The sequence below is a fragment of the Barbus barbus genome (assembly GCF_936440315.1).
Source record: "Barbus barbus genome assembly, chromosome: 46".
Classification (NCBI taxonomy): domain Eukaryota; kingdom Metazoa; phylum Chordata; class Actinopteri; order Cypriniformes; family Cyprinidae; genus Barbus; species Barbus barbus.
In genome coordinates, this window is record NC_136724.1 from 20,166,241 (window position 1) to 20,183,148 (window position 16,908).

General features: G+C 35.3%; 2 protein-coding genes across 2 annotated transcripts; one reads left to right on the top strand and one right to left on the bottom strand.

Annotated features, from left to right (window-relative positions):
• Positions 1-252: 252 nt before the first annotated feature.
• LOC306865198 (carbonic anhydrase 2) lies at positions 253-6,907 on the bottom strand. Its single transcript, XM_079409665.1, has 7 exons — positions 6,775-6,907; positions 5,691-5,888; positions 4,856-4,974; positions 4,672-4,764; positions 3,434-3,496; positions 3,178-3,333; positions 253-2,029 (listed from the first exon to the last, which is right to left on the bottom strand). Exons 1-7 carry the CDS (start codon positions 6,806-6,808, stop codon positions 1,910-1,912), a joined length of 783 nt encoding a protein of 260 aa, XP_079265791.1. The 5' UTR covers positions 6,809-6,907; the 3' UTR covers positions 253-1,909.
• A 1,264-nt stretch (positions 6,908-8,171) lies between these two features.
• LOC306864895 (ribosomal biogenesis factor-like) lies at positions 8,172-9,384 on the top strand. Its single transcript, XM_079409179.1, has 3 exons — positions 8,172-8,519; positions 8,606-8,722; positions 8,972-9,384. Exons 1-3 carry the CDS (start codon positions 8,409-8,411, stop codon positions 9,038-9,040), a joined length of 297 nt encoding a protein of 98 aa, XP_079265305.1. The 5' UTR covers positions 8,172-8,408; the 3' UTR covers positions 9,041-9,384.
• Positions 9,385-16,908: the final 7,524 nt, after the last annotated feature.

Sequence of the window (16,908 nt, forward strand, 5' to 3'; positions counted from 1 at the left end):
ATGAAACTGCTTTGAAACAATCTGTGATGTATAAAGTGCTATATAAATATATGACTTGATGGGAATTAAGTGATACGCATCCCTGAAAATGTAGCTCAGATAGGATGGTTAGAAAACACATACATATTCCATAGATGGCAAGAAAATCACTGCCTAGCACCTTTAATTGCTGAAATTACATCCTGTTCCACATATTAAATCAATTGCCATTCAAATAGAGCATTAGTAAATCATCACAAAAACACAAGATATGATAAGCATAAAATATCTTTACTTAAAATATCCTCTTTGAAAATAGCAGAACAGAGTATGGCTGAACAATATTGCTTAACAAAGCCCTCAAATTCAAATACATTACATTGAATAACACATTACACAATATATTTCAAACCTGCTGACTTTATAAACACATTATGTAAGATCTGAGCCCTGGTCCCAGTGCTTTAGAAGAGCTGATGTTGACCTCCTTGCTTAACCTGCAAGATTTGTCTATTGGCATGTTGGCTTTTATTAAGACTCACTGTGTTGCTTGTGCATCGTTTTGCAATACAGCTGAAGAGACGAATTACTCAAAGTCCAAACAAGAAACGGCACATTAAGGAATTACATAGGGGTTTCATGCAATTATTGCTACTGCTTTTAAACTGAAATCTTGTGCATATCAATTGTTATAAATGATATCTTTCAGGAACACACACAGGAAAATGCAATTACTATCTGAGGCACAAATATTTCAAATCAAAACTAATCTGATTGTACAGTATGTGCTAGATTTTGTGAGTGATTTCTCTGCGTGTTGACGTGGATGTTTTGCCACATGTGTTCATTTACCATAGGGGCTTTTCAAGATCTCGCAATCTGATAGTATTGAGTTTCATAAAGCTTCAGCACTGCTGAGACAGCGAGAGATTACAGCCTGGCAGGGAAGGACAGCAGGACAGATGGCATCTGTGCGGGAATCTGCCGATCTGCCGTATCTTTGCATTTTAATCTGAGATGCTGGTCTAGTCTATAGAGCAGAGGCGCCCAAACTTTAATACAAAGGACCAGAAACCAAACTTGATCGAGGGCTGTTAGCCAAAAATAAATTCTGCATTCTCCATCTACTCTGAAAAAAAATTTGGTGTAGAAACTGTTTTTGCTCCGATATTGCTAGTAAATTTCACAAATAATTAGAATAAATGGCAAGTAACACATTGAATTAGATTTCAAATTTTGTAGTAGAAAGAAGATAAATAGAATTTCTGTGCTCTGATAAAAGTTTTTTTAATTATTTAATCTTGTTTTGTTTAAAACATTATATTTATAATGTTTTAATTATTGTATAATTATATTGTTCATTAATATAAGCAATAATTTGTTTTATTTTATAACATTTTTATAGTTTATATTATATTAAAATTCATTTAATAAACACAAATGTTTGATTTATTTTTAATCAAATTCACGTGATTTTTTTTTTTTTTACATTTTACCTTTTTTCAGTGTAAAAAGGAATGCATGAACTAATAAAAACTGTATACCATCAACGCAATATAAGTCATTTTTGATAAAAAGCATCTGCCAAATGCATAAATGTAAATATAAAATGACAGGCCAAATCAAAGGTCATCACTCTACAGCAATACAAATATACTTATATACTCCATTTACATATTAAATACCCCATGTCTATATATTACTTCTCTTGTCTGTCTATGAATCACATGTAAATCAGAGCATCATACATAATTGGCACCATATTCTAAATCCAAATAATTCAAGCATTTGCACTAATAATGAACAATAATGAACTGGTCTGCTGGACAGGTGAAGGTGCTTTGAGGCCCTTGACCCGGGGGCCCCACGCTTGCATATCATGCTAAAGAAGGGAGGGAAGGGGAGGAGGAGGTGGGGTCCGGAGGGTCCTTCATTTGAAAGAAGCACGGACCTCACGGTCTTTTAGAGGCTGAGGGGGGCGATAGTTGTTCACCATGCAGCAGGCCTCCTCATCCTCTGCTGTAAAAAGCAGAGATCGGAATTTCTTCATCTGTAGAGGAAGAGAAAGAAAGACAGATACTAAGTTTTCAGCATTTGTTCCTATTCATGTAATAGAACTGACACTGACTTAAGCTGAACTGAACTGAATGAACATTTAACTGACTCGGGTTGTATTGAACTGAAAAAATCAACACTGAACTGACTTGAGCTGAATTTCACTGAATTGAATCTCGTTGAATTTATTTGGGCTAAGTAGAACTGAATTGAATCAACACTGAACTGACTTGAGCTGAACTGAACTGATCTGAATCAACAATGAACTGACTTGAGCTGAATTTCACTGAATTGAATCTCGTTGAATTGATTTGGGCTGAATTGATCTGAACTGAATCAACAGTGAACTGACTCAAGCTGAATCTGAATCTGTTAATTACTGTTAACAGCTTTGCTGCTTTGAATTAATCTGTACTGTATAAAGCACTATGTACTTTAAATAATGGTGATTTGACTTGTATTGGGGAAATGCTTATAGTTTGCAAACTGGTTAAACATTAACTGTCCTAAGCAAACTCATTTTCATTCATTCTTATATTTTGAACGGAATGTCATGTTAAGTTATTTTGTATTCTTGAAGTCAATAATTGAACAGGCAGCTAGGAAATGAGGCCTGGCCACCTGAGGTTATGTACACATTACCAGCCTTGAACCAAAGTTGTGATGTAAACATTTGACAGGGTTATATGGTCACGTGTTAATTTGCACATGAGGGCTAGATGCCGCAGAGGTTGAATGGAGAAGAAAATACAACTGACTATGATGGTTTTGTACATTTGTTTACAATTTCCTCTGGTCAATCATAATTAGATGTTTTTTTGTTAGACTGCATGCAGTTGGGTAGCTCAAATAATGTTTTAAGTATTGATTGCAGTATATAAATAGTTTTTATATATATTCATTCATTCATTCATTCATATTATTTACACAACCTAATAGGTTATACAAATTTGTATTTTATAGACATAATTTGTGATCTTAATCCTGTTCAAATTGAGTCAGCAAGGTGTTCTTTGCTCTGCTTTAAGATGCACATCCAAATCTCTGCTATGCGAGATGCCACACTTCACTATTAAGCATGTGACTTATAAATTCCACAATCTATGCTTTTATTACTGGTATAAATTGTGTCATGAGCATGACCTGCTCTGAGCTGATGCTGATCGACTGCTTGCAGACGATCCATGTGACGCTCTCGAGCAGAGGTGGGGTGGTCAGAGACCCCAGGTACGTCCAGTAATCCAGAGACTCAGGGAGCAGGACGATTGGGTCAAAGTTTGTGAATGAGGTCTGCGTTCCCTGCAAGATAACACACAAATGGACCATGAAGCAGAACTTATTTCAATATTTAGCATGAAGTAAAACTGACAACAAAATGTAATTGAATTGGTAGACATGCCTTGCACTTGATTGCATCCATAGCATCCAGAAGCTTCTGAAGATTAGGATTGTCTGCACCAATCTGATGAGAAAACAATTTTTTTTTACTTTTATCCTAAACTAAAAAATTGTGAGATAAATGTGACTAAGACACACTGTTTTGTTTTATTTTATTTTATATTATTTATAAATACGCTCTAAATGCAAGACTTACGGTCATTGCACACTGAGTACGAAATTTCCGCGTGCGTTTTTCCGTTTTTGTCGTATTCCTCATCCTTTCCTATCAAAGTGCATGCTACGGATGTGAAAACGCAGAAAATTGAACCTGATCCGAATTTTTTTTAAGACAGATGAAAGTTTCGAAGGCAGTGTGTAAACATGATTGACATAACGTGATGTCGTATTTATTTTTTAATAGTGCTGTCAAACGATTAATCGCGATTAATCGAATCCAAAATAAAAAAGTTTTTGTTAACATAATATATGAGTGGGTTCTGTGTATATTTATTATGTACTGTATATATAAATACAAACACATGCATGTATATATTTTAGAAAAATGTTATGTTTATATATTAAATATATTTATATATAATTTAAAAAAAATAATTATATAAATGTATATACATGTAAATATTTTCAAAAATATATACTGTATGTGTGTGTATTTATATATACATAATAAATATACACAGTACACACACATATATTATGCAGACAAAAACTTTTATTTTGGATGTGATTAATCGCGATTAATCATTTGACAGCACTATTTTTTAACATGCGAAAATTTCGGACTCGGTGTCCAGTGACCTTTACATTAAATTTAAATTTTTCTTCAACCCAATTTTGAAAATTTGTGGGAAGAATGTGACTAAGGCATTTTATTTTATTTTATTCTATTTTGCAAAAATATAATGAGCAAAAGTGATGATGCTATTTAGTGTATTAATCTCTGTGTTGCTGATAAAGTGGTTAGTGAATAGACCCTAAAAATGAAAGACTTCATACTAATTTTAAAAGAATGCAACTAAGGCACAATATTTTTATTTCATTTTAGCGCATAAATGTCATAAGCAAAAGCGATGTATCTATTTAGTAAATTTGTAAATGTGTTTGCTGACAAAGTGGTTAGAAAATAGGTCCTAAAAAAGTCAATTTTAATTCTAATTATAATTTTAGTGAATTCGTCCCAGTGTATGCTTACAAAGCGGTAAGTAAATAGACTCTAAAAATGTACAACTGCACACAGACCTCTAGAAAAACTCCAACCACAGCAAGACCATCAGGCTTACTGGCTGCTTCCGCAAAGCTGGGATATTCTGTGTTCCAGTGGACCAGATGGAGCTAAAGATGAGATTATTAGGAACATTAATACTTAATTATAAAAGAAAACATCTTATATCTTCATTTTCCCAGTATGCTCAGAGATTCATACCTCAGCTGGGTAGCATTTCCCATCGACTGTGTGCTCGGAGCCCTTGTCATCACTGGCTCCCCAGTGGAAGTGGAACTGCTTGAGTCTGTATTTACCTGAGATCGGGCCTTCCATCAGAGCTAATGCAGGCAAACACAGAAAAAAATGATAAATGTGATGTCAAAGAAAATCTATACAGTACGTTACAATTGTTAAACAGGCTAAACATGGTTAAACTTGCTACACTGGTTCCATCGACTGATTCTGTCAAAGTTCACATGAATGACACTTAAACCATTCACTGCTTAGCAGCTTCAGTGCAATTATTTGTGTGAACACATGTGTGATTTCCCATAATTCTAAGCAAAATTTGCTGTGTCACTGGAGGAAGAAATAGCTGAAGGGTCAAGGAGGTGTTGCACTGGTATTTTCACACATTAATTTAATTTTTGACTTTACACCTGCTTAGACATGCAATAAAATAAACTATAACCCATAAATAAACATAACCTATAAAAATAGTGTGCAAACTATCTATTTAAAGACTTTTAAACACTCTAGTACAGCATACTATTGTAAATTAATGTTTAACTACGTAGTTAGAGCAAAAGCCAACTTTTCAAATGCTTTCCAATGCTTCCTGAAAGAGCATGTTTGGTAGCATGCAGCTATATTCAGCAATATAATACTGCGGGATTGCATTAGTGTCAGACGCAGCCTCATTATTATATAACTTTTCCTTCTAAATATTATCTAGGTTAACACTGCAGTCGTTTCAAGAACCCTCTGCCTAAGTAAAGCTAATGATTAATACAGGAATAGTTGATTATCAAAAATGAACTTAGAGGTCACAAACTTGAGCTGTCGTCATCATCGGCAAAGGTCACTTGGAAGGAGTGTCCATTATTCAGGATGTCCAGTGAAGTGGAGGGGTCGTACTGCAGTTTAAGCGGTTTCAGTGATTTATCATAAGATGCTCCACTGGGTTGAATGTCTATTGGAGACTGGCGAGGTCCATTAGCAATGGGGAAGTTTTCACACCATTTCTTGGGTCCTACAGTGGAAGGTGATACAAAGGTTAAACAACATGCATCTGGGACAAAAATACATTTACAGCACATAACATTTTATTTTAAAGACCACTTTCTGCACATTTGACAGCAGCTACATCCTTGCTTTTAAGGCTAAATAAAATCAAAATACAAATATTATATATGCCTTTATGTTAAAAAAAGTATGCATCTGAGACAAAATGTACAAAAAAGAAACTAAAGGTAGCCTGTATTTTATTTCAGCAATTACATAAATAAATACATATATTTTTGTGCAACATTTGAATTGCAGTGTCCAATGAATTATCTGCATTTAGGATTAAATTAAAATTCACAATTATTTAAAGAAGAAAAATATCCTTACATCATTGCCTTTAATAACCATAATAATAACAGTAATAATCTAAAAATATATATTTATGTGCATTTAAAACATGCATTTGAATAGCAGTGTCCATTGTATTATCTGCATTTAGAATGACATAAAAATCCATAATTATGTGAAGAAGAAAAAATATCCTAACATCATTGCCTTTAATAATAATAATAATAATTATTATTATTATTATTATTTTCTGTGCATTTTAATGGAAAGAAAAATGCATTTTAATTGCAGTGTCTAAGGTATTTTCTGCGTTTGGTATGAAATAAAAATCCACATTCGTGTGAAGAAAAAAGTACATACATTTGACACAAAAATACAAATTTATATGCATAGTTGTGCACATAATATGCATAAAATCTGTACATTTTGCACTTGTCACTGATGGTGCTGACTGTGCAGTAGCCAAGGTGAATATGTCTTAGTTTCAAAGAGGGCAAATGCAGATGAGACAAAAAAAAAAAAAAGTCTGAATTATTAAAATCCTAATTGCAGGGGGGTCTTACCGTTATGGTCTGCGTATCCCCATCCGTTAGACATTATGACAGCTGCGGCGCAAGAGTCTTCAAGTGTCCTGAAGCAGTGTCAGTGTCCTCGGACAGATGAGCTGGGGATTTATATAGCGGCTTTCTGGACGCTGTTCGCCCACATGACCGTACATTAAGTGTGATCAGCAGCAGGAGGAGCTACAGAGGGATCGATAATGCGCGCTCTCCATCCGCGTCTCTCTCGGAATGCGGGAATCTTCAGCTTTGATCTGCTGCTACATTCTTTCATTCTTATCATTCTGTGATTGCATAATCTGATACTTGTGGCGCGCTGTTTCTAGTGACGTAGAGTGACAGAGTGACATAGTAATAATGACAATGAGTGCAGTAATGATTCATCACTACGGAGAATGAATGGCGGTTTTGCACAACACTGCTACTTTAGCTGGCATTTGACGCTTTACAAAGAAAGACCCTGTGACTGAAGACAGATATATGGAAATATATATATATTTTTTTACTCAAATGATATAAACACAATGCCTTTAAGCTATATATGTCCATGTGTAGCGTATGTCCACAGATACACTATAACAGCCAGAGTAATTTGTATCAGGTTATTATTATAAGTAGGCTATTATTTTTTTTTTTTACTGTGCCTATTTATTATTGGCTCAAGAATAAATATTAACTTTGTGGATTTTAATATGAATTTATAGAATACAATAGTGAAAATAGCTTGTAATTTCTGCAGATACTGGAACCAATGCAATTTTAGTCGAGATATGTTTTTAAATAGCGTGGATGTTATTTGTAAATGTGTATGCATATGTAAAGTTCTGAATTTGTAAAGCTCTTTATCAATGTACTTGAAGCTGAACTTGCGAATAGAAAGTGATTGATTGCCATCTGGTGGTCGAGTGTCGGATTTCTAATATATGAACAAACAAATGAGTAAATGCATATTTAAATTCACCAATAAAGAAGGGCCAAATGTAGCTTTTAAAATTGTCTTGTAAGTATATGTGTAGACCAAATATGAATTTATAAATTTTATATAGGCTACGTGTGTGTGAGTGTGTGTGAGTGTGTGCGTGTGGCCTACAGTTTCATTAATTATTTTATCAAATTAATTTAATAGCTGATTGCATTAATTATTATTACATCTATATTACTTTATTCTATATATTTTTTATTTGTAATTATTTCCATAAAACATTGATTGCAATCTTACGGCTGAGAGTAGTTCAGTTTCATATTTGGACAAATAAAGTGCGCAATACGTTGTTTCAACATTTTTTTTTTATCTCAATCAGTCGTGTCCGGTGATTTATAATAGATTATATCAGTTGTCGTGACCTTATTTAATGTTTTCGCGTCTTCTCCGCAACACTAGATGGCGCTGACGCACCTGTACAGTGAAGGAAAAGCACAGACACAGCAGACACGTGGATGTTGGGAAGAGCTGTTGATTGTTGAAACTACGCTTTTCTGTTTATGGAATAGATGCGACGTTTTTATATGTAGTTGTATTTGTTTTGTTAGATAAGTTTAATTTAGAATCGAGTGTCATCTAAGCGTGGTCTAGCCACATACTGGTCTCTGTCTGCTGTCTGTTTAGTCGTTCAGGTCTCAGAAAGTCCAGAGGAGAAATGGCCAAAAATAAACAGAGAGGCAAAAAGCAGCAGAATGTATTTCAGGTTGCGAACAAACAGTCTAAACCCAAGACCAAAGCGAAACCCGTCAAGACCTCCTTGAAACATGTGAGTTCAAGTTTTGTTTACATCAGTAAGGCGCCATTACAGTTTTAGAGATTTTAAATATAAATAAGTTGATATTCTGCCCACAGATAAACACTTTGAGAAATGAAAAAGTGGAGAGCTTAAATCAGATGTTCACAGAAGTACAGCGAGATGTCAAAAGTATATCAAAATCTATATCCAGTGAACCCAAAAAAGCACAAAAGGTCAGTTTTATTTTCTTATTTGTAGCTTTAAATTTGATAACTAGATTAGATGTACTCATGTACTAATAATAAACAGCCACAATGTCCAAATACATTCTGCAACTTGAATGTTTTGCATAATGTGTTTTTGTCTCTAAATGCCACTGTTATATTTTATCAAATGCAATGACTTTCATGTGTCCAAATGCTTTTTTGCACTGTAAATGTGTAATGTTGACCATCACATTGCATGTAAACTGTATATTTCAGGTGGTCAGAGAAGCTCCACGGGAAGCTGTCAATGTGGATAATGCTGCCCAGCTTTTCTCTCAACTGTAGAAGACCATTTTAACATGCTGAAAATAGTCTAATCACAGACACTTCATACCAAAATACTCAAACAAAAACAGTTCTTAATGACTGCCGATCATCAATATTATTTGTTGCATGAATATCCCCGTGTAGTTTATTTTTTTGCAGTCTGTGCATGACTTCTATTGCCCTCGTAGGACTGGTTTTGTAAATGCACTCTGCAACAGTGTATGCTAATCACACAACTGAGCTTAATGTCCAAAAAATACATTAGTAAGTTTTCCTAGAGCACTGATTTGTTTTTTGATTTGAATATTGTCTATGCTTGCTGAAGCATAAGGAACAAAGTCATTAAAGGCTGAATTCTATTAGAGCTGTTTTGTAATGAGTTGTGCTTCTGTTATATCGAGTCAGCTGTAACAGGCTTTATATATTCTTCGGATCAATGTTTGAACTTGTGACCCAGTGGAAAGAGAGATGTCCACTCAAGTCGCTGGAATTGAGATCGTTAGCTGGTGTTTTATTTCCTTTAGAGGAGGGGCTGAAGACGAATGGACTTTTTTTTTATTTTTTCAAGCTTCATTTTTAGAAATTAATACTTTAATTCAGAAAAGATGCATCAAATAGATAAAATGTTTGCTTTCTAATATTACAAAAGATTTGTCTTTTATAAATGCTGTTCTAAACTTTCTATTCATCCAAAAAAAAAAAACGATGTATCATGTTTTCCACAAAAATATATAAAGTAAACTTTTTTTTTTTTCTTTAGCGCTGAATCAACATATAAGAATGATTTCTGAAGAATCACGTGACAGTGAAAACTGGAGTTTTGGCATCTGAGAATTCCGCTCATAGAAAACAAGTTATTTTGAAGTGTGATAATATTACACAATATTACTGTTTTCAGTGTATTTTAATCAGATAAGTTGGTGAGCATAAAAGACCTTTCAAAAACAAAAGAGTCTTGCCAACCCCAAATATTTGAAAGGTAGTGTGTATTTTATTTGAAGAGGCTCTTTTAATGTGAATATTCCTCTTTTATTTCCTGTGTTGTGATGACAGCTCAAGACCACTAGAGGCCAGACATTTATAATAGCACTACATTTACAGCAAGACTGCAGATCACCAGACATATACTTATTTTTCTCCTATTCACTTAGATGTAACTAAATGTAAGGACAAGTAAATGATTTTTTTTTTATGAACTAAAGTGTGCATCTGTGGCTGGCACAATGAAGCATGCAGTGTTTAAGAAAAACAAACATTCTTATAATACAATCTTAAAAATAAAGGTTCTTTATTGGCATCTTTGATCCATGAGGAACCTTAAACATCTATGGAACAACAAGGATCTCTATAGAGGAAAAAGGTTATTTAGATTATGTAAATGTTCTTTGGGAACACAATGGTTCTTCAATTATGGCATCACAGCGAAAACCCCCTTTGGAACCTTTATTTTTTGGAGTGTGGCTTTACACATTGTCTGTTTAAACCTTTCTCTAGTCTGAGAGTAGTATGAGAGTTCACTGGTGCGTATGTGCCATCCTGACAGTATCATGGTCTATGCAGAACGTTTGTGGGTGTTGAGATTCATTCAATCTGCCATCGAGCTTTTAACCGAGGACTTGAATATATCAAACCTTTAAGAAGGATGAAAATAATGAGCTGCTGTCTCATTGTGTCATATAATTATACACTGTAGCAAAATACCTTAAGCTATAAAGTAAGCTCATAATATCATAATGCAAAGCACATTGTTTTCTCTTTTAAAATAGAATATTCTTCCCTCCAAAAAGCTATTTTTGACATTTTCAGGAATAAAAATCTGCAGGCACTAAGATTTGTGCAAATGTGGCTGTCAATGTATGTCTCGCATCACTCAAAATTGAGAATGTTGTGAAATAGCATTTTTATGTGTTAGGATCAATATTTTGTGCTTGGCTTTTTTAGCATCTGTTTATGTTGTCTCTTGGAACAGCTGGGGGTCTTTCATAAGGCAGTGAAAAGCATAAATATATAATTCGACTGGTAAATCAGCAGCATCTCTTCAATACATGTTGTTCAGCTTTTGCAAAGTCGGTTCTGCAGAAAGACATGATTGCTTTCTGCGCACAATAACAAGCAGTTGTTGAGCACTAGGTGTCCAAGTCTTCCTCAAACAGGAAATGGGGATTTGCTCCGAGGGTCAGGAGAGGAGTTAGCTGTCTGTGAGGTGGTAAAAATCCACACACAAACGGTTTCTGCACAATCTTGCACAGCATAAAACTCGAGTCTAACACACTAATTTGGCTCTGCATTAGTGTGGTGAAGCTCAGCATTAGGTCTCTCTGGTAATTTCAGCATTACTGATACTGTCTGATGGAAAGCACTTAGAATTCCACGCACCGCTGTTGTTGCTGCCTGCAAAACCTCCTAGAGTTCTTCAAAACAGGTCAGATCAGCCACAAACTGTGAGGTCGAGCTGGTATTGATGCAGTCCCCTAGAAACCCGAGTTGGATAAAGAGTAAATCAATGTTAATTCCTCAGTAACGCTTTGCAGTGCGCTGCATTGGCAATGAGATACACATTTGGTTCTGGTGCTTGTATTTATCTCAGATCAGTTGTGATCCAGCTGCTTATTGGTTATGATACTTGTAAGATAGCAACTCAAGGGGGTGATTTTTCAGTATTTTATCTCTTAGGTATACAAGGGGGAAAAAATATTGGGGAAAAATGGTCTCATAGTGATTTCCACCACAATGAACAGTCACAATAGTAATTTATTTACATCGTCACATATTGTCACTTTTTTTTCTCCAGTGTCTTACACATGAGTGTTGCATTTATTAAGAGGCGTGGAAAGTTAGGGACCAATCACAAAACATTTAATTTTTTTTTAAATCAAAGGCAGTCGAATGAAAAAAAAATGCAAGGTATGTGACATTTCTTAAAAGCTGAAGTTCTTTGAAGTTAAAAAAAGGTCATCGCTTTAAGTTGTTGAAGAAGCACCCACATACAGTGTCTATAATATGATTTGAACACTGAATTCACTGGAAACTCTAGCACTTTTGGCTGCTTTCAAAGTGCCTTCTCCTCAGAGCAAATATCTCACCCTTTTGACACTCTCAAGGTTGCTCCATTCTGCTGTCAATCCCACAATCCCCTGCTGCTCAGTTCCCATAGTCAGGGTAGCACCATACTTAATTTTTGACAGAAATGAAAACGAGTCTTTGAGGAATAGAATTGCAGTGGGTTCAATGGGCTATGTTGTTTAACAACATGCTGAAAGTTCAGCTGAAAAAAATTCTCCATAAAAAAAAGTTGAGTTGTGAAAATTACATGATTTGATAAATATTGTGTTACCCCTCATGGTATTATTTTCATCTGCATTAAAGGGATAGTCCACCCAAAAAGGAAAATTCTTTCGTTAATTACTCACCCTCATGTCCTTCCAAATCCATAAGACCTTCATTCATCTTCAGAACACAAATGAAAGGAAACTGCCACATTCAATGCACAGAACATCGGTAAAACAGTGCATGTGACATTAGTTCAACCATAATTTTACGAAGCTACGAGAATAGGCCTACTAGGCTATTTTAACGATATCCTAACTAAGTTTCTGTGCCTTGACCGTGGTAGTAACCTTGCTGTATGGAGGGTCAGAGAGCTCTCGGATTTCATCAAAAATACCTTAATTTCTGTTCCAAAGAGGAAAAAAGGTCTTATGGGTTTGGATCAACATGAGGGTGAGTAATTAATGACAGAATTTTTATTTTTGGGTGAAAAATCTCATTGAATTCAGGATGGCGTCTGACATAAGTCTGTAGCGAACCATTTGAAAGCCTTCACTCAGCTCTGCTGTAGTGGACACCGAAGGCTCGCACATAGCGACAGATATTCTCATCAGAAATGGGCTCCATTTTGCAGTTTATTTTGGCAAGAATCCCTTATATAAGACCCTCTGACCGGTAGGCTATGTACAGTGACCAACCACCATTTGTTTTCTTTCACGTGCCGAAACTGAAATCATAATAACATAGATTTCCTCAATTTCAGTCTTTGTTGTTTTCCAATATGGCACATTTTACTGTAAAAATACGCACATGGGCTTTCCCCGTATTTACAATACTGAAATTTCCAAAAGTACACAGTGCAAGTCGTTTAACCGGCCAATTAGAGATTGTTTGAGAAGGCCGAGGTTGAGCGCGGCTCAGTGTGTGTGCATTTCAAGCTCTTTAAAGGTCTGAGCGGAGCTCGTTTCACACACCAATGACTCACTGCTCACCGCAGACATTCATAATTATAGACAATCTGGTGATTAACCCTACGTCCTCACATCACATCTCGTTATGCCCTGAATGCCACCAAGATGAAAAAAGGTGCTGCTTTTGTTCACATTAAGACTCAAATTGATTTAGCTGCTCCAGAGCTCGTAAAGAAAAGCACCATTAATCTAAACCATGGCTGACCTTCAGTAAGTGAGAACTACATGTTCTCCCCCTCTTGTTTTTTGAGCTTGAATTACAACCTGTACTGTACACAAGCGTATTCTTGGACTTCTAAAGAAAACTCTTTAATGTTTAATGCAAATGGTCTTAGACTTGACTATACCACAAATTAGGTTGTATATACTGTGCTTTCATAAGCGCCTGAATAGCTGGAGAGACCTCTTCTGAACTTAATTTAGGATTTTCTTTCTGAGTTTTAAGATTCATAAATGAGCGTGGATGGGAAACCAAAAGCAAAAGTCATTTCACTCGTGGAGCAAGTTATTGCATTTTGATGAAAATATTTATTTGAAGAAACATGCACTGATGAACTGAAAACCTTTAAGCATGCATGCATTAAACTAAGAAAAATGAAAATTCTGCCATCATTTACTCACCCCCTGCTGGTTCCAAACCTGTATGAGTTTTTGGGAGCCATTGAGTTACATAGTATTTTTTTTTTCAATGGCTACCGTCAACTGTCTGATCTTTTTTGTGTTCATCAAAAGAAAGAAACTGCATAACTTTATATTTGCAATATTATGCATTATATTATTTAGTTAATTTTCTTGCCTTATGAGGAACTGCATGTGTATAAAAACTACTGATTGCTTTGACAGCCCTAGTTCTTATACAACTTTCGCATGATCGATGCTACAAGTCAGAGTGAAACACTGACTTTTTTTTTGCTCTACTTGCACAGCTTGACAGAAAATTGATATTTCTGACAAAGCCTGATGTGGATTTGGTAGGAGGCACATCAATGCTGATTTGACCAGGAATCAGAAGAGTAATCATAAATCAGGACAGCTGTAAGTATGCTTTCATATCAGAAGTCGTGGCCTAATGGTTAGAGAGTCGGACTTGTAATCCAAAGGTTGCGGGTTCGAGTCTCGGGCCGGCAGGGATTGTAGGTGGGGGAGTGAATGTCCAGCGCTCTCTCCACCCTCAATACCACGATTGAGGTGCCCTTGAGCAAGGTACCGAACCCCCAACTGCTCCCCGGGCGCCGCAGCATAAATGGCTGCCCACTGCTCCGGGTGTGTGTTCACGGTCTGTGTGTGTGTGTGTTCACTGCTGTGTGCACTTTGGATGGGTTAAATGCAGAGCACGAATTCCAAGTATGGGTCACCATATGTGGCAGTATGTCACTAAAAAAAAAAAAAATCTTGTTGAGAATAATCACGGAGAGTTGTGCTGCCGCATTATTCCAGACTTCTCTTCCTCTACACCAGCTACTTCATGTTCAGTCCATTTTCCTTCGCCAGTATTGATTACATAAAGTCTCTCTGATTGCATAAAGACCCTTGAGAAGTCTTTCTGCTGGGTGCATGACCTGAAGACAGTCAGAGGAAAGTCTGATCCTGGTATCAGCTCTGGAACGGGATTGACTCTGTGATTCTCCTCCTGCCCTTTCACTGCTGTAGCCTTCAGTCATTATTATCTAGTGACTTTCAGAGTGGTGAACTTTTGGAGAAGGAATTACTGCTGCTAATTTTCAGTCTATTGAGTTTCATCTCACACAACCTGAATAGCCTTTTTCGCTCCAGTAGCAGCTAGCCAAATTGTGTTTTACTGTAGCTTTTTATGGAAACATGCTCTAGCTTTTTTAATTTACCTGATCTTACAAACATGCAGTTTTCACCTCACAAGACTTTAATTGATGGACTGGAGTGATGTGGATTTCTTGTGGATTATTGTGATGTTTTTATCAGCAGTTTGGACTCTCATTCTGACGGCACCCATTCACTGCAGAGGATCCATTGCTGAGCATGTGATTTAAAGGAACACTCCACTTTTTTTTTTGGAAATAGGCTCATTTTACAACTCCCCAAGAGTTAAACAGTTGAGTTTGACCGTTTTTGAATCCATTCAGCCGATCTCCGGGTCTGGCGGTAGCACTTTTATTTTAGCTTAGCATAGATCATTGAATCGGATTAGACCATTAGCATTTGGTCATCAAAAATGACCAAATAGTTTGGATAATTTTCCCTATTTAAAACGGTCAAACTCAACTGTTTAACTCTAGGGGAGTTGTAAAATGAGCCTATTTCCAAAAAAAGTTGAGCGTTCCTTTAATGCTAAATTTCTCCAAATCTGTACTGATGAAGAAAGAAACTCATATCTTGGATGGCCTGAGGGTGAATATGTTTTCAGCTAATTTTCATTTTTGGGTGAACTATTCCTAACTAATGCAAGAAAATTAAAGAACATTTCAATCGCTAATTTATTTCATTATATTAGTCCACTTAAATTTATAAATAGGAAATTAATGCATTTGTGGTTGACGATATAAATCATTATTGAATTATTAATTACATTAACATAATCCAGACAGTAGATTTTTCACTTAAATTTATTTTAAGATTATTTTAATTGCAATTAAAAAAAAAATATATATTTTTTTTTTTTACTTAACTTTTAACTTATTTAACAAATGAAAAAATGATGAAGACTGGTTAGTTCCAAGTTTCTATTATGTTTTTGTCTAATATAACATTTATGATTTGTCTAATAACATTTGTGCTAACTTAAACATTTTAAAATGAAACTTTTCTGGAATCATTTTATGACTTTGAGGGGGTCAAGCCCTATTATAAATTATATATTATATATAATATTAAGACATTAATTGTATGACAAAATTTCATCAATCTAAAATGGTGTATATATTTATTAGAAATTCAGTTAATCAATTAAAAATATGAGCTTTTACAAAACAAAATAAAACCATTTGGTAGGTAAATTTAATTTGGCATTAAATAAATTTATCCTTAATAAAATTAAAACAATTTATACAAAGATAATTTAAACTGTTTTAAAAAATTAAATTATTTTCATTTAAAAGTATATTTATTATTAATATTATTGTTATTGTGGAGTGTACGAAGGTCATATGCCATAAATGGAGTCAAGTCTCATCCAGAGAACAGACTGCACACATCTGAAATGTCTGAAACTCATAAATCTCAAATCATAGCAGATAATAATTATTGAGCGCTGTTGGCGCGTGACCTCTTCAAGTCATTGCCCATCAGAAGCAGTTCAGTCTGTTCAATCAAAACTGAAGGAACATCAGTCTACAGAGAGACATACAGACCCCAGACATCAGGAGCTGATGAGGACATGGAAGCCTTTCCCACTTCAGCAGTGCTGAAGGAAATCAATATGCAATTTTCTCTCTGAATCTGCACTGGATCCTAAAAAAATCCATTTTCCATTCCTTGCACCTGAGCTTCTGAACAGCTGGGTCAACAGCATTTGTTCCTCAGACGACAGTAATTAAACTACTCCGCCTGAAGACTTAATGACTTAGAGTTGCATTAATAAATCTAAATGAATGGAGATTTAGCTGGTGAGTGGTAAGACTTAAAAATGAAAGAGATGCATGGAATAACAAGAAATCAGAGCTTTATTTGGCATTA